The sequence below is a fragment of the Apium graveolens genome, chromosome 3 (genome assembly GCF_009905375.1).
Source record: "Apium graveolens cultivar Ventura chromosome 3, ASM990537v1, whole genome shotgun sequence".
Taxonomy (NCBI): domain Eukaryota; kingdom Viridiplantae; phylum Streptophyta; class Magnoliopsida; order Apiales; family Apiaceae; genus Apium; species Apium graveolens.
This window is the reverse complement of record NC_133649.1, coordinates 279675184-279699023: the sequence shown is the minus strand read 5'-3', so window position 1 is coordinate 279699023 and position 23840 is coordinate 279675184. Positions and strand designations below refer to the sequence as shown.

The window sequence follows — 23840 nt, the reverse complement described above, 5'->3', positions numbered from 1 at the left end:
AGATTATTCTTTATGGGAATATTATTTAAATAATAATATTCAGACATTTTCTAAATATATTGGGACTGATTTACTTCATTAAATCAGCATTACTCCAAACACTCTTTAAAGTGTTTTCGAGTCTTCAAAATGATTTTTAAAAGTTAGAACGGATCCCAAAACTCATTTTTTTATATTTAAGATCTTCCTTTTAAAGGGGATTTAAATACTCGCTCAAAACCTGAGGGATCCGGCTCTATGGTGTATTTTATATTCGCAACAAGGTTGCAGTTTTGGTAAATGAATTGATTACTTACCCAACGTTCGGGAAGTAAGTCCATCTATCGAGTCGGCATAAGGAACATGGGCTCAGTGGGCGTCCATGATAGTGTAAGTGGCTCAGTGGGAGTCCATCAAATGCATAAGTGGCTGAGTGGCAGTCCAGCATAAGGTCCTATTGCGGCCAGGGTGATGACCAGTGGGGAATTCGTCCATCTACTAGTAGAAAAGGTTACTTATTGGTATCTTTGCCTGATCAGCAAGATATCAGGTTTATGCCAAAATTCTTTCCTTTCCAAATTTATTGGATATTGCAATTCTGTTCATACTTTACATGACAGAGGTTTTCAGGAAACGTATGTATATATATAGGTGTATATATATATATCGGGACTTAATGAAGTATATCATAACTTCATTTCCTTCAAAATATTTCAAAGATTGAATCTATTCAAGTCTTATCTTGTAGTCTCATCAGTGTGATGAACTTTTGAAACTAATTATAACTTGAACGGTGGTAGTTCAAGTAGTATTTGGAAAAGATATAAGTATATTGGAGTATCTTGTAACTTCATTTTTTAAACTTATATCTAGTAAATGATTATCTTATGCATGACAAAGATTTTCAGAAAAACGTTGAGACAAGGTTAGATATATGAGATCACCTTGCAACGATATTTTTATACAGTTATACACTGGAACTCTGTGTATATTATGCATGGAAGAGGACTTCCCATATTTTGAAAAGTATATATGTATATATATATACTGAATATTTTGCGACTTCATCGCATTAAGATATCAAACTTGGTTCATTTCTTTTGACCAAGACTTTCATGAGTACTATGAGAAGACTCATATATTGTTAATCATTATACATATTATTTTGGTGGGCTTGCTGCTCACCCTTGCTTTCTTCTTTCATCACACAACAACAGATAGAAAAGATGAACAGGACCAAGCTCCCGATTCGCAAGCGATTAGGAAACGTTCCGCAGTTTCCTATAGGCGTTGATGTCGCTGTAGCTGAGGTAGGAACTACCAATAGGCTAGGCTTTCAACTTTTGATGTACCAGACTTATGTATCTTTATCAATTGTAATAATGGCAAAGAAATGTAAATCTATTCAGAAACCTTTTTAAGGTGTATTGACATATAATTGTGGAATAAAACGACTTGTGATTATTTTTGGATATTCATCTCTGAGACTATAACTTGTGGTGTGTGTGTTTTTTGTGGGGTCACAGTACAGAGTAGTTGATTGTGTATTAAGATTGGGTGTTATTAAAGGAAATGGAACTCGTGACAACCCGGATCCCCGACCCCGGATTTGGGGGTGTTACAATCAGAATGTTTCTGGCATTCGCAGCACATTCATATTTCAAAGTTTATCAAATGGATGTGAATAGTGCATTCCTGAATGGGGAGCTAGAAGAAGAAGTGTATGTGGAATCCACAACCTCCGGGTTTTGAAGATCCAAATCTGATTGATTTTGTATACTTTCTATTCAAAGCTCTATATGGTCTTAAGCAAGCTCCAAGGACATGGTATGACACACTCTCTGAATTTTTACTTGAAAATGGTTTTACTATAGGTGTTATAGATAAAACTCTGTTTCATAAAATGCATAAATCTGATATGATATTAGTTCAAGAATATGTTGACGACATTATATTTGGTTCTACTAATGATGATCTTTGCAAGAGATTTTTTAAGCTAATGCAGAGTAAGTATGAAATGAGTATGGTGGGAGAGTTGAACTACTTTTCTGGATTACAAGTGAGTCAAAGGAAAGATGGTATATTTATTTGTCAATCTAAGTATATCAGAGAACTTCTCAAGAAGTACAATCTGGAAGATTCAACTCCGGCAAAAACTCCAATTCCAACAGCCACTAAGCTTGATCAGGACAAAACTGGTAAGAAAGTTGACATCACAAGCTACAGAGGTATGATAGGCTCATTACTTTATCTCACAGCAAGTAGGTCAGATATTATGTTTGCAACATGCTTATGTGCTAGATTTCAAGATGATCCAAAAGAGTCTCATCATATAGTTGTTAAAAGAATATTTAGGTATCTAAAGGGAACTCCAAATCTTGGTATTTGGTACCCTAAAGGTACATGTTTTAACCTAGTTGGCTATACAGATTCAGATTTTGCAGGTTGTAAGATTGACCAGAAAAGTATCTCAGGAAGCTTTCAGTTTCTTGGAAGAATATTGGTATCCTGGCATAGCAAGAAGCAACACTCAGTATACACATCAACTGCTGAAGCTGAATACCTAGAAGCTGTTGTGTCCAAATCTTGTGGATGAGGAACCAACTCCGGGATTATGGTCTGTTGGTATCTAAGATCCCAATATTCTGTGACAATACAAGTGCAATAGCAATCTCAAACAACCAGTTCAGCACTCAAGAACAAAGCATATTGATATCAGGTATCACTTTATCAGAGAGCATGTCACAGATGGCACTGTGGAATTATATTTTGTACCCACAGAGGATCAAATTCAGACATCTTCACAAAAATACTTGATGAAAATACTTTCTCTAAGTTGGTTAGTGAACTTGGAATGTTAAATCTTTCTAATTGACAAATTAGAAATCAATAACTGCAATTTGTCTCAAATAAATTCACTTGTTATTTAATGTCAATATTTTAAGGACATTTGGATTTGTGTGTCATTATTTAGTTCTCGTATTTCAAATATTTGTGTGATTGTATCTAGTTGATAAATATTTAAACACACTCATATTGATAAATTGCAACATAATTTTGGTTTAACTATTTGAGAATTTATCAATTCAATGATAAAAAAAAAATCAATAGTAATAAATCAAAGTTGTGATTTATTGTAGCATAATTTAAATTAATAAAAATGCAGTTCTATCAAATAAATATTAATAATTGTAGGATTATGAATAAAATTATGAATGTTCAATAAAATGGATTTTAGATCATTTAATATCTAAATAATTCATTTTACTGATATTTTTATGGCAGCACATTACTTATTTTAATTTTATTAAATATTTTTCTGAAAAGAAAATTTTGATAACATCTAAAAATAAGTAACTGTGAAATCTAAAAATAGTTTAACTGCCAACCTGTGATATTCATTTTGCTAGTCGCAAGTTGATACTTGGAATACTTCTTGTATCCAACATGTGACGTATTAATAACTAGTCGCAGGTTGATGAGTTACAGCAATTACAAACAGATAACCTGCGACATGCAAATCTCTTAGTCGCAGGTTGAGGCTTAGTTCAGCTAGGGTGTATAACCTACGACGTTCAAATCCATTAGTCGCAGGTTGGCACTTGTTTGTATTTCTATTTGTGTTGTGTTGTTTGTTTTTCAGTGCTGTGTATATATACATTCCCGTTGCCAATTTTTATTCATCTAGACATACACAGCCGTACGAACAACAAAGAGAAAGAGAACTCAATTTTTTTTGATTAAAAAACATACCCAAACTCTGCCAAAATTTAGTTTGGACCACAGATTCTTATTACCCACAAGAAGATCTTTCTTTTTACTGAAAAATCAAGCAATTTCACTGGTTAAAATTCAAGATCCATGACTGTGCTCATTCTAGTTAAGGCATTGTTTGTCTAGTACCTTTTAATCCATTAATTAATTGATTTAGTTATTTGGTTCTCTAAGGGGTCTTTAGTAATTGATTATTACTCTATATTTTGTGTGTTCGATATTAGTTAATTGCATTAATTTTCGTGCACAGTTAATTTGTTTTGAAATCGATATTTTATTCTCATTTTTTTTCAAAAATCATGGGGGATAATATTCAGATTTTAAAAACAAATTTTGTCTTGATTATAAAACGCGATCCAACTCAGTTAGGTGATTTTGAAAAATGGATCTGTTTTCTAAACGAGCATTCGATTGTGCATTATGCCCTGATTACTAATGTCCCACTGAATGTTGAGCTCCTCGGACATATTCACAGTACAACACAAGATATATCAGATGAACACAGGGTAGGATTCTCATCCCTCATCGGTGATGAAACAATACAAATCACTGAGGATGATCTTAATGAACATTTGCAATTTCCTTGGGATGATTTTGAACAAGCACCAGGTGAAGAGGAACTGATCACTTTCTCCAGAGACATCCACAGCAATATGTCGAATAACATATTTCCCAAAAACTTCAACAAGATGCATCTGACAAAACCTTGGAACTTATTCTTCAATATTTTATCCTTCTGTATGTCTCCCAAGACTGGTGTTGGTGTAGCTGTTGCTAGTAATCTACGTATCAACTTTGGAAAAATGATTGTGAGAGAAATTGTGGAGAATTAGGCTCAACATCAATCTCACATTCTCTGTGTCAGATTTTTTCAAATTGTTCTAAATGGCAAGCTGACAGAAGCTCAGAAAGAAGCAGTTCACAGTGAGGACATGGAACCATCTGCAGAATTGACCTCCAAACTGGTGTCTACCCTGATAAGGAAGAATCCTTATCCTAACAACAACGACATCTTCGCGGCGAAATTCATGCAGGAATTCTTTGACTCTATTGCTGAAGCATCCGCCTCTAAGTCTGAAGAAGCTCAAGTCCTTGAGGATCAAGCCCCTACTACTATGAATGAAGATGCTGAAGGAGTAGAAGCTGACCAAGAAATGAATCCTCAGACAGTTCCTGATGCTCAACCAATGAACATTGATCAAGAACCTGTAGTTGCTGAACAGCCAGAAAAGGTTTCTCAACCTGAAGCTGCTGAACAACAAGCCGAAGCTGAGTCACATCAATCAGAAACTAATGTTTACAGACCAAACTTCACAGATATGAATGAATCTTCTATAAGCACCACTTTTGATGATCTGATAGATATAGATTCACTCAATCTTGCTGAATTTCGCACACAACTTGCTCACGAGCAATTATAATCACGAGGCAGTGAATTTATTTTCCCACAAATTTATAACCACCCTCTAGAGCCAATACATACATCTCAAACTCTCTTAGCTAAAACCCTGGAGTATAAGGATCCTATGGATATAAAGGGAAAAACTACACACGATGCAGCAAATGAGGAAGGTACTTTGAGTGAACCCACAGCTCTGTCTCTAATGAAGCAAAACAGTATCACCCCTGAGACAACTGTAACCTCCCATGTATCTTCTCAAAAGGATACAATGGCTGAAAATGCAGATAAACAGTTATTGGATCCATCTTCTAAGGGGAAAGTATCTTCACCGACACTAGAGGAAACTGAGGAACAGATGCCACACATGACGGCCTCAGTTATCCTCCCAGAGATTCCAACTCTGGAACAGTCATTTCATGATGACAGGCAACTTGTCTTGAACAAGGATCGGGACTCGCGAATTCCCATTGCACCACCGCTGACCTCCTCAAGGATGGCTCCAGTGTTTTCTATAAGTACATCTCGATCTTAGAGCTTTGAGCGGAGTGTATCCGTGAGGGTGAGTGAAACACCAGTCCCTAAACTGAGTGAAAGAGTGATGAGTGATACACTGCGAGAAACCCGTGAGACACCTACCTCCCAAACATCACCTATAGATTTGTCACAGTATGTCACAAAATCCTACCTTGAAGAGCAGTTAGCATTTAAAGACAGTTATCTCAAAGAACAACTGGCTCTCAAGGATCAGTATATCCAGAATGAACTGTCTGTCAGAGATCATCAGATTGCATGTCTTTCCGAACAACGTGAACTTCAACAAGCATCATTTGCTAGTTTAGGGGAACTCGTGGAGCAATCTCTTACTCAATCTGGGAAGGGAAAGGCAATCGCCAATACTGAGCGAAATATCTCCGCTAGCAAGCAAGCACCAATCCATGTCACCACTGAAACAGCTCTTGCCAGTACTGGGCCAAAGACCTCAGTCAGCAAGCAACTGTCTGTTTCAGAACCATCTTCCAAAGAAATCCCTATCTTGATCTTGCCTGCTCAATCAACCCCAGTTCTGAAGGATAACACAACTGAGGGGGAGAAAAGGGTGGAGCAAGAAAAAGTAATTGCAGTTGTGAACTTAATTCAGGATGCTTTTCAAACAGCTGACTATGGTTATGATGAATTTGGAGATGAAATTCAGGAAGAAGATGAGGAGAGGATTGATGAAAGAGTGTTGTTAAGAGCGAGACATGATGCTGAGAAGAGTTCATCAACTCATGGGGAGCAATCAATTCTAAAACAAGATCTCCTAAGCAAAGTCATTTCGACTCAAATGGATCTTCTGTCGAAGATATATGCTTCAAAGCCCATGTTCTCAGAGTATGAACTGAAGGAAAGAGAAATAGATGAAAGTGATGTTCTTGAGGGTTTTGAACCAAGAGTTGAAGCAGTGGTTACTGAAGAGAGAAAAGTCATAACTGAGGATGAAGAATTTAAAAATGGAGATGCTTTCTCGGATGATTGTTTATACTATGGATGCTTTGAAAAGTTCAATCGATCCTATCAAGAAATTCAAGAGGATTTTGAAAGATTTAGAGCCAGCGTACAGAGAGCAATACAAATAAGAGAAGCAAGAGAATCTTATCTTCGAGCTAGCAGGAGAGGAAGTGAATAGAATGAGATCAAAAGGATGGATCTCAGATATTGGTCAGACATAGTGATATTTTGCAACCTGCCATCTGCAAATACTTTGATCACAAATGGACGAAGAAAAGCTTGAGGAGATATATCCATCATCATCTTTTGAAGTTTATCTTTGAAGTATTCATTCTCATTCGATTTCAACCAGGGGATTTTTGAAGCTAAGACAAATAGTTCCACTATATTTAGCTTCTTCAGGACACTCGAAGAGATCTTCATTTGAAGTCCATCTATGTGGTTGATAGTAATCTTCCATCCGTTCGTTAGAATATTCACAGTGGTGCGAGTGATTATCCTATTGAACTGAGAATATAACTCATGAATATTTGGGTAATCCTTTCTGTACTTCTCTACAGTGTTCAGAAGATTCTTGTTGCCAGTGTCTAGCTTGTGATTGTTTTCTGACTTGTCCATTTCGATATCTACAACTCACTTTTCTTGAAAGTCAACTCAGGAGGAATAGAGCAAAACTGGAGGCACCAGGAGTTAAAAGATCGAAAGTAGACCTTAAAGCTGCTGAAGTTCTATATGCTTATAGGCTCAATGACAAAATGATCAGGGATATAGAGAAGGACATGAAGAAAGTTGGAAGAGCTTATCATGAGATAATGTTAATTAATGGAGAGCCAGAAATGAATCTTTTAAAAGATAGTGAACCTATCATCAGCACTAACAGTGAAGAGGAACTACTCTTTCAGATTAATCAAGCAAAGATTAAGATCAATGATTTTAGAACAAGCGGCTCAAAATCAATTTATCAAGCCTTAATGGACGTCAAAATCTCCACATGTAAGGAGGATAAAATTGCTTTGATCCCAATCATAAGGATACTTGATGAGGTGGTGGAAGAAGAATCAATTAACGACACCAAGAGAGTACGAGGACATCCTAAAAGGATAACAGTCTTCGTAATGTTAAAGAAATCTTCAATGTTGTTTGATCTTGTTACAAAGGGCTCCAAAGTCAGATATCTACAGATGATGTTTAATGAGCTGAATAATTCACCTCCCATTAATGCACTGGAAATAAAAGCTCGTGATTTGGTCCAAGCTAGACTGAATGTTCTTCAGAATAAAAGCAAAGGATCATCTCTCCCAGAATCTACAAAGTCAACTGATCCTAAAAAGAAAGCTCCCAAGCGAAAGTCTGTTGAGACTAAATTTACTCAAGAAAGAGAAGGCAGTCAAGGCAAGAAGCCCAAGAAGACAAAGACAAAGAAGATATAGATAATCTGTTCAGGCTAGAGGAACACTTCTTTTTAATTTGTAACTTAAGAAATCTAGAAAAGAATATGTAATCCAGAATATATTTAGTATCTTTATTTGTTTAGAGGTTGTACTTTTTCTTATTGTCAGTTGAGTTATCCTTAGAAATTTGCTTGTCGAACTCTAACAATCAAATAGGGGGAGATTGTAAAGCATAATGTAATGTAACATGTAATCGAGGAATCATAACTCAACATGAAAATAGAAACTGATAAATTATATTAAAATGTGAAGCACAAGAACCCTAGAGATGAAGACATGATACATACAAAGAATCAAAAGATGCAAATGACCCTCTAAGTCCACACTTAGGTCATGGGAAGAAGTTCATTAACATGTTCAAGCCTCCATGAAGAATAAGACATCAAAGGACTTCCAGAAGTGTTTACATGGTTTGATTTGAAGTATTGAGGATCAGGGGTTCAGTGTCTGAAGCTAGAAATAACTTTCAAAGATGTATCAGACAGTGCAAAGGAACTGAATTATATCAACTCATGTTAGTTGTTTGTGAACCAGACTAGTTCACTAAACATCAACAATATAGAAGAGATTTAATTCAGAAATATAAGAAAATTAGAGTTGATACAACTATTGGAGACAAGGAAATTTCTCTAAGGAAAATACTAGTTGCAGGTTAATTTATAAGTCGCAGGTTGTACTACTAGTCGCGGGTTGAGTGATCAGTCGCAGGTTGTACTACTAGTCGCGGGTTGAGTGATCAGTCGCAGGTTGGGAATGCAAGTCGCAGGTTAATTCTAAGTTGCAGGTTGAGATAATGTCGCAGGATAATCTCTTGGTCGCAGCTTAGATTTACTAGTCGCAGGTTAATGTTTTACTTGTCGCCAGTTAGCACTTTGAATAATTTCAGGATTGATTTGCAGCATAAACAAGGATGATATGTGGTGTAAAATATGCCACATGTCCAAAGTTTTGTGAAGTCTACAAAAGGAAGCAATTGAAGTAAAAATCAGTTGGTTATCTTCTTCAACAAAAACAGTTTAGTTTACGAGAGCTCCATTAAAGCTTCACATTTATTATCCTTGTAAACATAGTGTTATGCTGCTGAATTCATTGTAGCTAATCAATACATTGATTAGATTGTAACAACATCAAGGTTTATATTAATAAAACGATATATTTCTCGAATTGTTTTGTGTCTATTTGATTCCGTACTTTTAACGAAGAACTTGAAACGAATCGAAAAAGATTGTAGTGATCGTATTGAATCCCCCCTTCTACGATACTTTAGGACTAACAGTTATAACAAATAACCAAATTGAGCATGTAAACTCAATATTACAAACCTAATACTTATACGAGCATAAAAATTGGACAAATTTTAAACAAATATATGTTGTCATTTTATCATAAAGTTATGATATGCACGGAGCACAAACTTTTAACTAGGTCTACGTGTATAAGAACTTTCGCATTTAAAGTAGGTCTAGATTTATACAGGAAGTTTTGCAAAAAATCTAAAATTCGAACACTAACATGTCTCATAAACGCATAACTATCTTGTTCAAGCAAAACCCCCAATTTAGATGATATACACAAAATTAGGTTAGTAGCAACATTAACTTAAGAAGTTCAGTCATAACCAATATATTTTGGACATTTGTATGACTTAAAGATATTTTAATCTTTCTTAGACCTTTAGACCTTAAGGACCACGCCATTCTCATGTGATTTGCTCTTGATCGACATCTTCAGTTAGGGTTTTTCTCAAAAGGGGAATCGTTTCTTTTTTAGATGGATAATTATATCGAGTTATATAATAATTGAAGTGGACGAGATACTTTGTTTGGACAACAATTTATCCTTTTAACCTTCATTATTTTTTAACTACTCGAATTGAACTAACATCCGTCTAATTGAGTTGACTGAACTCTATCAAACGCTTTAAAATTTTTATTTCAGCCATCTCTATTAGGGGTCGTTTGGTTCAAGGAGTGGTATCGGGCTAGAATCAGGAATCGGGTTAACGTGGTATGGGGTTGAGGTATCATATCTGATATTATTTGTTTGGTTGAGTGTTAAAATGAGTATTTTAATTTAAAATATTTTTGAGTCAATAATTTTAATTTAATTTAATATATTATTTTTATTGTTATTTTAATATATTTTTGGTTCATATATATTTTGATATTAACAGTTATATTTAAATACTTAAATATAAATTAAAATAATAGTTATAAAATTGATTCTCATACCGCTCTATTATACCCACCTCCCCCATTGGGTATGAAAAATCCATACCTAGGGGGTTTGATGAATGAGTAGCAATTTTTTTTCTGAACCAAATCAAATATCAGATACGGGCCATAACTTATTCTAGAATTTGGTAAAACAAACGACCCGTTGTAATTTTTATATTTACGCTATTTCTATGCTAAAACGTTATAGTTAGGGCCGCATTACTACGGTCAGTCAACAAATAAATAAGAATTCGGGTGGGGGTACATTTACATACTTGCTGAAAAAGAAAATGAAAATGCTGGTCCGTATGAAATTTAAGGAGCAAACAAACTTGTGGACATGTTTTATTCACAGCCAGGGGCATCTCTATATTCATCATCTTGTGATTAATATCAACCATGTCCACCAACTATTCACTTTCATCTCCAACACTTTCCATTTTTGTAGGATCTCTATTTCCAACTAAACAATTTCACACTCAAAAAAATGTCTCTAACAATTAAGCTACAATTAAACACCACCACCTACCTCAATCTCAGTCCCTACACTAAAAAGATTCATAAAAATCCAAACTTTATTATATCTAAACCAAATTACCATTCAAATTCACTAACCCCATTTGTATTTCATAAAAAGATTGCACCTTTAACACAAAAAATGTCAATTAAAAGCTCATTGATTGACCCTGATGGTGGTTCTTTGGTTGATCTTGTAGTGCCTGAGGCTCAAAGGGCTGTTAAGGCTTCTGAAGCTGAGTCTTTACCAAAAGTGAAGTTAACTAAGATTGATCTTGAATGGGTTCATGTGATTTGTGAAGGTTGGGCTAATCCATTGAAAGGGTTTATGAGAGAAAATGAGTATTTGCAGAGTTTGCATTTTAATTCTATAAGAATGGAAGATGGGTCTGTTGTTAATATGTCACTTCCTATTGTTTTGGCTATTGATGATTCTGCTAAAGAAGCTATTGGGAGCTCGAATGACGTTGCATTGCTCGGGCCTAATCAGGATTTGGTTGCTATTCTTAGGAGGTTAGTTGTTACTTTAAGCATTGCATTGCTGGTTTTGATCGATTAATTTCTAGAAAGGAAGTTTTTTTCATGTATGTTTAGTTAAAAAGCCTATTAGAAAACTGATCGAAGATATTAATTTTTAATCTTGAGTTGTCAAGTAGGATACATCATTTTATTGTATCCGTCAATGTTCTAAGTAGATAGTTGGATGATGTTTCATGCTGTTTCTATGCGTGCTATTTGAATTGACTTGTATTAAGCCTTATATATGTAGTACCAAGTCTTACACCAGTGAATTAGATTTCACTCTTACGTAACATCTTAGATGGATTAAAAAGTTGAAGGTAATTTGTGAATTTTGTCATTTTTCTGATCTTTAGCTTCTTAAATTTCGTTATGAATTTTCATTGTCTATATTCCTAAAGTATATGCATATGAACACACAACCAAATATGTTACAATAATTAGGCATAGCAGGCTAGCATGCAACATTGTCAGATATATGTTATTCAATAGTATGCAACGTTGTTAGATATACGCTATTCAATCTTTATTTTTGCATGTGCCAGATACACTCAGCAGAAAGCCAAAAATCTTGTTTGAATTTATATTGAGCATGAAATTCTAATTTGTGGTCATATTCTATCTCACTGGATAGTGTTTTTCTCCTAATTGATAGTGGCATATTATCTTTAAAATATGTAGCTTAGTAGCTCACAATACCACTAGTCTGTTAGTTTGGTCTTGCTGAATGCCGGTTATATATTGTTTAAGCAGTTGGTGCTTTAGTTTACATTAAATTTAATTGAAGTTGTCTGATCTACTCATACAGGTAATGTAAAGTATCCGAGAAAATCATTACCATTCTTTGATCACATTTTTTGAAATCTCTCTGTTTCTCTTTGAGTGTGGTGTGCGCACACACTAGTGAAACTTGTATTTTTTTTTGATTTCTGGTTTCTCATGTGGGTGCAACTCTTTTTATTTTCATTCTTGTTAATTTGATTTATCCAGTTATAGGAAAAGTCATTGATATACAATCTTATTCTGTAACAGGGTTGAGATTTATAAACATAACAAAGAAGAAAGAATTGCTAGAACATGGGGAACAATTGCTCCAGGATTACCTTATGTAGAGGAGGTAATTACTCCAGCTGGAAATTGGCTAATTGGTGGAGATCTCGAAGTTTTAAAACCTATCAAATACAATGATGGTCTCGATCACTACAGGTTGTCTCCTCAACAACTTAGAAAAGAATTTGATCGTCGTCAGGCTGATGCAGTGTTTGCTTTTCAATTAAGAAATCCTGTGCACAATGGTCATGCATTGTTGATGAATGATACAAGAAGAAGACTTTTAGAAATGGGTTACAAAAATCCAATTCTTTTGCTTCATCCTTTGGGAGGTTACACAAAGGCTGATGACGTACCTCTAGATGTTCGTATGGAACAACATAGCAAGGTAATATTCCAACTTTCCACTCATTATTCATTATAGAAATATCATTAATAGGGGATGGTTGCAGACAAAATACAGATTTTACTGGAAACTGAACAGGGAAAATCATAATCCAGAGAAATTCGGGACTCAGTTTTTTCCTTCATGTTTTTCTATTTTGTTACGTCTCATATTTGCTTATTGCGGTTTCATCGCATTCTACTGATAATTTGGTCTTGAACCTTGACATTTCACCTACGTGTTCTGTCAGTACTTTACTAGAAGTGTTTTCTTTTATAGGTCTTAGAAGATGGAGTCCTTGACCCTGAGACTACAATCGTAGCTATATTCCCATCGCCCATGCATTACGCTGGTCCAACAGAAGTACAATGGCATGCCAAAGCAAGGATAAATGCTGGTGCTAATTTCTACATCGTTGGTCGTGATCCGGCAGGTATGGGCCATCCAACAGAAAAGAGGGATCTATATGATCCTGATCACGGGAAAAAGGTTCTCAGCATGTCTCCTGGACTAGAGAAGTTGAATATTTTGCCATTCAGGGTATGTTCCATAAAATCATAATCTTTTGCTTCCCTTAAATGTGATAACAAATGATGTGACTTCCTGTTCCTGTACATATTTACATCTGATGTGATCAGCCTTACCAGGTGCGAAACCTGATTTTTCGAATCTATTTTTAAGGTTCTTTTGCGGCGTCTAAAACTAGAGCAGACAGCAGCTTGCATACAAGTTGACTTTTGCATATCACGAACAGACCTAAAAATTATATAATTTAGGATTGTGCACTTGCAATAGCTGATTAATTACCAATATAGTTCTTAGTGCTATTAGGATTATTCACATATACTGGAATCAACAGTTCTGTTATAGTGCCTGATGTTTTAGATGTGCTTTTCCTGAAAAGGTAATAATGTGGGAAAATATTATAGTTTAATTATATGAATATATTTTTCTGACAGTGATACCTAGCACAAAATGCTGAAAACTTACATCTTATAAGCCTATTGCATTTTTGGCTATCTACTAGAATATATTGGGCGGGACTAACTATTATACATATGTCGAAGAAACTTAGATGTATAGCAAGTGGACTATTTTATTTATTCATTCTGCCTATAATAATATAAAATAGAGGATTAAGCCACAGGCAATATACATACTACTTGGCTAAAATTGAGCAAGTTCTTACTCTATCCTACTAGGTGATGTACTGTATCCATCACTTAAAATAAACATCTAATCTTAACTAATAGATAATTCATAAAAATCATTTGTTTTTCTAAATTAATTCAAATATTTTAAATTAACATTGAATTAATTTCCAACAGTTATGCAGGCATCTGAATAACGCAGCATTACTAGATTTCTCATAAAACTGTTGACTCAAAATAATTGTAGGTGGGAATGGGATAAAAAAATGTGATAAAAGTTTGGGATGGAAGAGACTGACGAATGAGTATATGACACAAAAGTAGATGAGTGAAGATGATAAAAGAGCTAACAAAAGATTTAACTATGCATAAAAAACGAGTGGGATAAAGGAGAAAGCATCATGGGTTTGTTGAAAGGAACAAAATATACTTCTAAAATTCGTGGAATAGAATGAGGGTTGCATGTGTGTTCTGCACATATTGTCAATTAAGCTGCCTACAGTATGCAATGCAGATTGAAAGTAATTCTTTTGTATTTTTTTGTCTCATCTTCTCCAGCTTGGTCAAAAGTATGCTAGTTGTAAGACTCTTTTGTTTATATATTTATTTTCTTAGTTCTATAAACCTTTCTGATCTTTTTACTTATAATGTTTCAGGTGGCAGCATATGATACAGTGGAAAAGAAGATGGCGTTCTTTGACCCATCACGAGCTAAAGATTTTCTTTTTATATCTGGAACCAAGGTGAGACAAATAGATGTATATTAACATGCTCAGTAAAGATATTACTAGCTAATAAACCTAAATTTCTTATTAATATTATAGAAACTCATGTGTTCTACTAACTAAGACCATAAAAATCAGATGTCTTTACATTTTTTAATGTAATAATGAGCAATGCTATGAAGAATTAAAGAACCTGTATATGCCTACTGTAGATGCGGACATTTGCAAGAACTGGGGAGAACCCTCCTGATGGTTTCATGTGTCCTAGTGGATGGCAAGTCCTAGTAAAATATTACGAGAGTCTGCAAGCTGAAGAAGAGGTCACAGGGAAAACAGCTGTACTCTCGTCTTAAATCCGCAACTAAGTTTCAAGATATGGACTCCTCAAATATGAAATTAATATATATAATAGGAGAGCTTATTGTGCGTGATAGTACACAATTGTGATTACCTCATTTGAATTTTACAAGCTATAGGTGATGGATTAAAAAATTTTGTATCGGAAATTGCATTTTGTAATCTTGGAGATGGAGTTGTTTTCAATAGTTTTACTGGCCTGAACATGATTACTGTACACCCATTTTACCTAATTGAGATATGAACATTACACAAATTTTCTTCATTATACAATGCGGCTGTGAGAAACATGAAATACAACCAAGTATAATCAATATTCTTCTGCTCATGAAAATTAGCATATCCCATTTTGACTCTGTTTGCACGATAGAGATCAAGTATATATATAACAAGCTTGTGCTAAAGGATGAAGCCTATTTATTGATGAATGGAAGTTTAATTCAGAGATGACTCCTTGGTATAGATGAAGACTAACTACGATTTATAGATGCAATCACTACTAGTTGTCTTGCAGTTCCTCCGTAGAATGGTAATTATTAAGATGTACGAAATATCGATCCATCTGGCAACAACTACCTAGTAATAAACTTGCCGAATTCAAAAAATATCAAAACCAGTCCACAGAAGTACTTAAATGTTCATTCACGGGGATTTCCTAGGATTTTGCATTCATTAAGAAAAATCCATGCTTGCCAAAATTTTGCAACAGTTTCAAAATGCAATTTTTTGAATTTAGGAAAGCAATATTTACTAAACAAACTGTCAGCTGATTTTTAGTAAAATTATCTTAAAACCTTACAAACCAATAAATTGTCTCACACAGCAAACAACAACTAGTGTTCATTTTTTGCTTTTGTTGAGAAGAATCTACTGACACCTCGGTGTTTCTCTGACGTTGAAGTGAAAGAGGAAGAGCCTGACTTTGTTGGTCGGTGTATTGGTTGATGCTTTGTTCTGATTGGTGATCGTGATAGATTGCTTGCTTCAGAATCTGATGGATAATTTGGCGTGCTAAATATATCCGAGTCACTACCTACACGATGTATAGTGGCAAATTTAGCATTATCAATCTCAGATGTATCAGCATTCTCTAAGAGCATACTACTAGATGTTATTTCATCTTCAGTGAAGATTTCATCCTTCCTTGGAGTCCTCTCCAGGGCTGGAGACCCTACAAATTCCATTTGAGGTCGCATAGAATCCAAGTGCTTGCCCAAGAGAGAAATAGTTTCTTGACACTCTGCTAGCTTCTCAGCTGCAGCGGCTAACTCTGTCTCCTAATATGACAAACATTTGAAATCCTGATGAGAAACAATTGAAACAGTGGGGGGGGGGATTGAACTTCTATTCAAGACAAAATGTAGAAAGTTTAAAGAAGTGAAAGGATGAAATATATGGATGGAAAGCATATAGATGAACTTTATACTTGGCATCTGCAATCATGTGCAATGAAAACATGAGCATTACTTACACAAATCACAAAAAAATTGTACCTCTTCATTCACATCCATAAAAAATCTTAATGTTCCTTGTTTGAAGGTACCAACTTCAACTAACAAGTCAACAACAACAAAAAATTACACTTCCTTATGTTAAGTACTTGTTTCCTCCATGTTTACCCCTAAGAATTAGAGTTTTTAGTAAATGGTGAAGGTAAGACAACGTAAGTGCATTATCAAATTTGAGTGGCATTTTCTAATTAGCAGAAGTTGACTCTTTAATTGGAACAAAAAATTGTTAAAAATAAATCTTCTAGGCTTTTAAAGAACTGAAGAAGGATGGCATTTAGGATGGAGGGATTCTTAGAGCAGACAAATTTTATCAGAGAAGAAAATGGATAAGATAACTTAGTTTAGCACTTATACTAATTAAACACACTCACGCCCCACTTTGCCTTGTAGTATGTATGGATTCTTAGACAGACTCCTACAAAAAGGATCAGAAGATGCATAGTGTTATTATGTACAAGCGTAAATAGAATGAGGCTTTTAAACAACTTGAGTAAAAATCTGCTCTACTATCCACGAGTAACAGTAAAACTTGAAGAAGTAGTCTAAGTGACTTACCAGAGCGAACTCTTTTTCAGCAATATTAGCACAAGAAGTGATATAAGTTAAAATGATTTAAGATTTCAAATGAAACTGCCGAAGAAGCATTACATTTACGTCGATAATATATTTAATTATAATTCATGTACATAGAGAAAAAAATTCAACATTCACCTGGCTACTTCTGACATCTACCTGAACTACTGGAAAGCTCTCAACCCTGAAACAAGTAATTCAAGGACAAACTTAGGGGTGTTTACCATATAAAATTCATAAAGTAAAACACTTGCCAATTTTTACATAAAAAACTGTACTAGTTTACTATAGAAGTGTTATAGTACTAGAAAACACCAAGAAACTTCCATCAATTGTGTAATCATAATAACTTATATTCGAAGAATAATTATAACACAATTTTGGCGGGGGGTATATTTATTCTATTATTAAAGCAAGCGTAAAAAGAACTAGAAGTTTATCTCATCTACTTCCCTCTAAGGTTGTGTAAAAGCCTTTCTCTGAACTCTTTAATAATATAAATACTAGCTATCACCCCGTGTAATGCATGGATTTCTGACAACCAAACCACATTAACTCCCCTACAATAATTACATAGAAGATATACAAAAATTTAAGTTATTTTTCTTTAACAGTAATATCAAGTTAATATTTGAACTCGCAAGGAAGCGAACCTCAAACTCTTTCCGTCAATTATATTATTTCTTAATTGACAAAGATGAGCAAACCACGGTAAATATAATATAATATAAAGTGATGGATATCTGATAATTATAAAATACAGCAATAGGCTGGACAAAACTATCAAGTAGACCAGAATTGTAATCTAAAAAGAACAATTTGCTCAGTTAAAATTATTTTTCTAACCTTACTATGTCTTCATGGAGAACTCTACATCTGGAATGAGAATTCTCAAGATTTTTCCTCTCCACTCGTAGTTCATTTTCCAGACTCTCTACTTTCGCCTGCAGACAGTCTACCTTAATTTGTAATTCGTCTGCGTGCTTTTCAAGTGATCTGTATGATTCGGCCATACATTTCAGCTGCGTTTCGGCTAGACCATTCATTTTCTGAGAAGATGTCAGTTGTGATTTAACTTCAGCTAGAAGTTCTTCACTTTCTTGTAACTGAGACATAGTGATTTTTAGATTTTCCGTAGATCTAGCTAGATCTATCACCAAGTTATCTTTTTCTGATTTCAGTAACCTAAAGTCCTCCAGTGAGCAACTCCATGATGTTGCTTTCAGTTCAGAGGTTGGAACAAGAGGAACGTCATGGGGAATGTCAGGATCAGACATGGAATCAGAAAAATGAGCACAACCATCTGGATACATCTGTGTAGAGTTCGTAAATACCTTGTTCTCAGGCAAAGCAATTTTGTCTATGCAATCTGAAGTACCGAGTTCAGTTTCAACACACTTATAACCAACGGTATTAAAATGAAAATAGTTGGCCTTACTGAATACTTGAGAAAGGCAGAGGATAAAATTATCCAAGCTTGATCTGCTGTTCATAACCTGATTATAAGCAGAAGAGAATTCTTCCAATATTTTGGTCAATTCATCCCCTACCAGTGATTCGGTTTGGACAACTTTACCCTCTTTTCCAAGCAGCAGTACAAATTCATAAATCTGAGATAAAGCAGCTGCCAATTCTTCATTAATTGTATGGAAAGCATGGCCCCCGGACAAAAAGGATTCTTTGCCAGTAATGTCATTAGAGTTCTTCGGAAAAGCTTGATGGTCAACAACAGGATTAGCACGGTAAGGTTCCTCGTTGGGAGAACACTTAGAGTTTTGTTTCAAACTTGCATGCATGTCCTGTACTTCGTTCCTGATATTCTCCAAAAGTTTTTCTAAATCAGTCTCCTTAGAAGCACACTCAAAAATCATCGAAATCCTTGATTGGAGTTTCGACAGATCCCCCATATTTGATCTTTCAGTTACTAAAGACTCCAACCGTGGCTGGTCTTTGAATTGCAAACACTTGGTAGCAGTGGCCTCTGACAGATCGTGATTTGGAATTTCAAAATTTCTGGCATCTGAATCAAAAGTTGTCATAGTTTCATTCGATTTTTTAGATGAATAAGCAAACTTCTCCATCTCCAGAAAATCAGCCATAAGTTCCAGCTGATCAGAATTTTCACCTTTCCTTGGACTGTCAATGTTCTTTCCTTTTTTAAAATTCCAGGCCTTAGAGATTGCACAAGACCCAGCACAAGATGCTTGATCATCATTTCCATCTTCTGACATGGATGTCAGGCAATTTTCACTAAAGGAACCTTCAGCCAGGATCTGACCATTAAGTTTTGATGTATTATTTTGTTGATTATTTGCTTGCAGTTCTACTTCCAGACTTCGAAGTTTGGTGACTGTCTTCGCACAAACACTCCTCGAAGCTTGCAATTCACTATTTCGCTTGGCCAAAGCTTCCTTCAGCATCTTTGTTTCCTCTTCCATTGCCAGAAGGCGTTCCGTGAGTAACTCAATTTCTTTATGGTAATTTTGTACATTTTCATGTGAAAATTCAGTGAGCGGGGTCATGCGTGGACTGGTAGAATGCTTTGCGGGAGACCTCCTTTGACGACTTTCTCCACAATCGCTGTCCATTCTCTCAACTTCTAGCTTCATTTGAGCTAGTGCGGCTGGTCCGGGTAACTTTTTCTGAATAAGACCACGCAAACGTTGACAGTTTGCTTCTAGATTAGATATCTTCTTTAACCCTTCTAAATATTGTTTGTTTGCAACTTCTGCAGATCTAACACTCATATTTTTTTCCTCATTACGGATTTCTAACTCTTTGGCAACTACATGTAGTTCATATTTCAGTGAACTTATTTCCCTGCTGCAAGAGTCAACATTCTTCTTCAATAGTTCAATCTCCGCATCAGCTTGAGATTTATCTTCAGTGATCTTGATCAGCATGTTAGAGCGCTCTTGCAAAGACCTCGAAATTGCAGCATTGTCAGAAGCAGATATAAGAAGTTCTTGTTCTAAGTTACCTAATTGTGTTTCAAGCTCAAGCCTTATCATGTCAAATTGTTTTGTTTTCATAGCAACTTCATGAAGTGTCTCCTCGTGCTCCTCTTTCAAATTTCTGTTTTGCTGCAGACAATCTTTCAAAGCACAATCTAAATGCGATGCTCGATCTTCAGCAGTAAGTTTTAATAGTGCGACCGATTCTAGATTAGTTTTCAGTGTCAATGCCTCTGCCTCAGCCTTTTCCCAACCTGTTAAACAGAACAACAATTATGTATATCTTTTTTGTTTCCCAGAAAGAGAATATCTATTAATTTGCTTGGACTAGCACCAAACTACGAACCTGAAACAGCTTCTTCAGCAACTTTAGCATGCTTTTTTACAAGGTTTTCCTTGGTCACCATCTCTAAATTTGCAGTGGATAGCTTTTCATTCAGTTCCTCTACGACATCTTCTAATTCTTTCACTTTATCATCGTATGAAGCCATTTGTTCATCATATTCCTTCACTCTATCCTCGTATATAGTCATTTGATCCTCATATTTCTTTACTTTATCCACATATGACTTTACTTGATCCTCCAACCCAGTTAGATGTGAATACGTCTCTATAGAAATTTGGACATACTTGGGATTTTTGTGGTTATCCTGATTACCCAAGGAAGTATTAAAGCTTTTTAATAGAAAAAGACTTGAGCAACTATAATAATGCATAAGATAAAAGAGTGAGACGCTTTGCACTTAATTAGCAAAAGAAAGAGTAAAAAAAAGCTCTTGCAATTCAACTAATAAATCCTGCTACGATAAAAAGAAAGAGTGAAAAGTTAAATTGATTTTAGAAAAACAGCTCCTAAACTTGTCAAGAAAATATTCATGAAGTTTCATGGTACTGTATAAACATGTTAATGTGGAGACTTTTTAAATTCAAAAAGTATTTTAGGCAAGCGAAAAAACAAGACAACAATGTTACACTTAGGCGTACCAGGTCACCACCCAAAACAGTCGGGAATCGCTTACACGCTTAAAAGCAAACCATTGTACGTGAACCGAACATAATTTTGTCTAATTCATTTTTGGCAAATGGAGAAATAACAATGACCTTAAATGTTCAATAACTACAACTAGCTCTTAGAAAAGAACTGGTCAAACGCATTCAGATGTCAAGATGCAGATTTAAATTGTTTGAACAATTAGACTTAGGATGGTTCTATAGGTGAAAATGAATCTTCAAAAATCTACCTGCCTATATATATATATATATATATATAGAGAGAGAGAGAGAGAGAGAGAGAGAGAGAGAGAGAGAGAGAGAGGAAAGTAATGGATATCTGAGAAACTTAAACATTAATAAATGAAGTACACACATGAGTTCCAGATAGACTTGAAGGGGCACCGACAGATTCTAATGTAGCAATTACTTTCTCGGTAGCTGCTTTATCAGAAGATTTCTTTTTCCAAGGCCAACCCCGTCGGTCCATTATAGAATGTATAGCTGTAAATGATATTAGAATAGAATCAGTGTCTGTTTCACTTGTAAAGACCAAAGCGATATAGAAAAAAAAGTGCTTAACCAACAAAAATTGAGCCTGAAATGCATTCTATAATAAACAGACATTTTCTTCGAGCACTCCTTCAATTTCCGGGGATGTGTTAAAAATTTAGTTAAATTACATTGCATCTCCACCACAGGGATCACTTAGATTTTCTCATTTACAAGCGACATCAGTTTCAACAATAAACTGTATATCTATAACATAGGACTCACAGAGCCATTTGCCACTCCTTCTGACGTTCCTACCGGAGCAGTCCTTATATTTAATATGCAATTGTGGAAAATTTGTTAAAAGTTAGTTATCTACAACACCATTTAAATCATAATGTTTCCTACAATATTAAACTAAAAAAAATGAGGAACAAGGAAAGATGTTATACATGCATCCAGGTCCAAAATTGACATTCAAAACTGAAATACATTGAAAATTCAGACTATTTTGAACCCATAATAAGATCAAGTAAAAATAAACAAAAATATAATTAGTAAGAGTAACAGAGTTTAAACGGACAGGAGATTGCAAAAGAAACAGAATCATCTTATCATGCATACACCTTATAACAATCACATAATCAGAGCAACAAGATAACAACATAGCAAATTCAATATGAAAACATAGGAATGCACTAGTACTTGTATGTTAAGTGCAGAAACTAAAAAGGCCTGAAGTATTACTACTATATTGATCCAATTTTAAATATGCAGTTGACATTTCAGCTGGAATAATATCACAAATTAATATACTCCACAAACTAATACACTTTCAAATGCTATATACCCATGGACCAATCAGTCTAGACAAATATAATCTCGAAAACCAAATGGAATAATTTGTATATAAAGAAGACAAGGAGAGGGAATTGTAGGCTTTTACATGAGTTCTGAGGTGTCTGAATACAATGAAGCATTTGATTTTGAAGTTTTGCTTAATCTTCTACTACATGCTACTCTCGCTTTGGTGAATTAAGTCAATGTGGCATGAAGTAGCATCAAAGCAAGGATCTATGTACTGTGGCAGCTTCAGTTTTCCAATCCAAACGACCAAAACCCCTTCCCCATAATTATATGTACAATCAGGCTATGTTTGTTTCATGGAGATGTAATCCATAGACAATCTTACTCTAAACTCTTACAATTCTCGACTGTTTTGCTCTAAATCTACACTAGTTGTACCAATGACTATATTTCAGTAACTTACTTTGTTCATTTCAACTGAATTGAAAGAGATCAATTATGACGAAATGAGTTCAAATTCCAAATATTCCATAGATTACAATCCTTGTACACGAAGGTAAGGCTATCGAAACTAAACCTAAATAAAAGTGTGTGATATTAAACAAGGAGCCTTTATAAGTCCTGACCAACACAAATAAGTAATAAATCTCAAATTTCGATATCTAATTTTATCCTGGAACTAAAACATAATGACACTAGCATTCTAAAATTCTAACAGCACTTGCCTATTTAATTACGGAGTCAATTGATTATATTGATAGAACAAAAATCACACTAAGAGCAGCATTTTCAAAAAAAAATATATATATATATAACAATAATAAGAAAAAATACTAGAAGTCTAGAACAGAATATATTGAGTGATACAATCAAACAAGCATGAAATAAGCAGTGATTGATCTATATTGATTTACTTACATATCGAGAAATGGATTACAAAAGGTCAAGGCAAGCTGCTCTGTATATATTATTTTGTGTTTTTGTGTGTATAGTATGAGGTGTTGAAGATGAGAAGAAGGAAGCGAACTTACCGGTGAAATGTAGCTTGAATGAAGAGTAGTGGAATATTTAGGTGTTTGCTACGCTCCTTTGTTAATTTCAAAATATAAACAGTTGAGAGAGAGAGAGAGAGAGAGAGAGAGAGAGAGATGTGGGGAGTAGAAAGAGTAGTGGGCTAGTAAAAAATGGTCTGGGAAGTTGGAAACCTCCAAAACATCAGCTTTTTTAAAAAAGGCGGATGAGGAGTAATTTCAGAATGTATCAATGTTTTCATAAATACAGATATCACCACATGTACTACTCGAAAAGCTACCCCTTCGTTTTGCTTTATAGCAAAGCATATACTAGTAAAAAACAAAATGGGAAATATATGTCTGAATAAACAGCATGTGTATTTTTGGTTGATTTTAAAATTTATGTTTATACTTAACGCTCATTCTAATTTAAATATTATTAAATTATGATATTTAAGATTGGAGCTGTAATCCGAATACACGTGCA

The 23840-nt window shown here is 34.8% G+C and overlaps 2 protein-coding genes across 5 annotated transcripts; one reads left to right on the top strand and one right to left on the bottom strand.

Moving 5' to 3' along the window:
• The first annotated feature begins 10622 nt into the window (after positions 1-10622).
• LOC141713435 (ATP sulfurylase 2) lies at positions 10623-15201 on the top strand. Its single transcript, XM_074516861.1, has 5 exons — positions 10623-11339; positions 12378-12783; positions 13060-13320; positions 14588-14674; positions 14869-15201. Exons 1-5 carry the CDS (start codon positions 10798-10800, stop codon positions 15007-15009), a joined length of 1437 nt encoding a protein of 478 aa, XP_074372962.1. The 5' UTR covers positions 10623-10797; the 3' UTR covers positions 15010-15201.
• Positions 15202-15664: 463 nt separating this feature from the next.
• Positions 15665-23620, bottom strand: LOC141713434 (filament-like plant protein 6). 4 transcript variants are annotated; one of them, XM_074516859.1, is made up of 7 exons: positions 23372-23618; positions 21803-21861; positions 21418-21547; positions 20398-20701; positions 17944-20305; positions 17236-17281; positions 15665-16290 (listed from the first exon to the last, which is right to left on the bottom strand). In XM_074516859.1, the coding sequence occupies exons 3-7, from the start codon at positions 21529-21531 to the stop codon at positions 15847-15849; spliced, it is 3270 nt and encodes a 1089-aa protein (XP_074372960.1). In that variant the 5' UTR covers positions 21532-21547; positions 21803-21861; positions 23372-23618; the 3' UTR covers positions 15665-15846. The 4 variants fall into 4 exon arrangements, with proteins under 4 accessions (XP_074372960.1, XP_074372961.1, XP_074372958.1 ...); XM_074516860.1 differs by lacking the exon at positions 21803-21861 and having other exon boundaries at positions 17257-17281; positions 21418-21545; positions 23372-23620; XM_074516857.1 differs by lacking the exon at positions 21803-21861 and having other exon boundaries at positions 21418-21545; positions 23259-23618.
• Positions 23621-23840: the final 220 nt, after the last annotated feature.

Excerpts from the sequence above, each read along its gene's own strand:
- LOC141713435 (XM_074516861.1), top strand. The coding sequence starts at position 10,798 with ATGTCTCTAACAATTAAGCTACAATTAAACACCACCACCTACCTCAAT. Across the intron at positions 13,321-14,587 it reads TGAATATTTTGCCATTCAGG|GTGGCAGCATATGATACAGT; the intron begins GTATGTTCCATA and ends ATAATGTTTCAG. Across the intron at positions 14,675-14,868 it reads TTTTTATATCTGGAACCAAG|ATGCGGACATTTGCAAGAAC; the intron begins GTGAGACAAATA and ends TGCCTACTGTAG.
- LOC141713434 (XM_074516857.1), bottom strand. The coding sequence starts at position 21,531 with ATGGACCGACGGGGTTGGCCTTGGAAAAAGAAATCTTCTGATAAAGCA. Across the intron at positions 17,282-17,943 it reads CTCCATGAAGACATAGTAAG|GGTTGAGAGCTTTCCAGTAG; the intron begins GTTAGAAAAATA and ends TACTTGTTTCAG. Across the intron at positions 16,291-17,235 it reads TAGATGTCAGAAGTAGCCAG|GAGACAGAGTTAGCCGCTGC; the intron begins GTGAATGTTGAA and ends TTGTCATATTAG.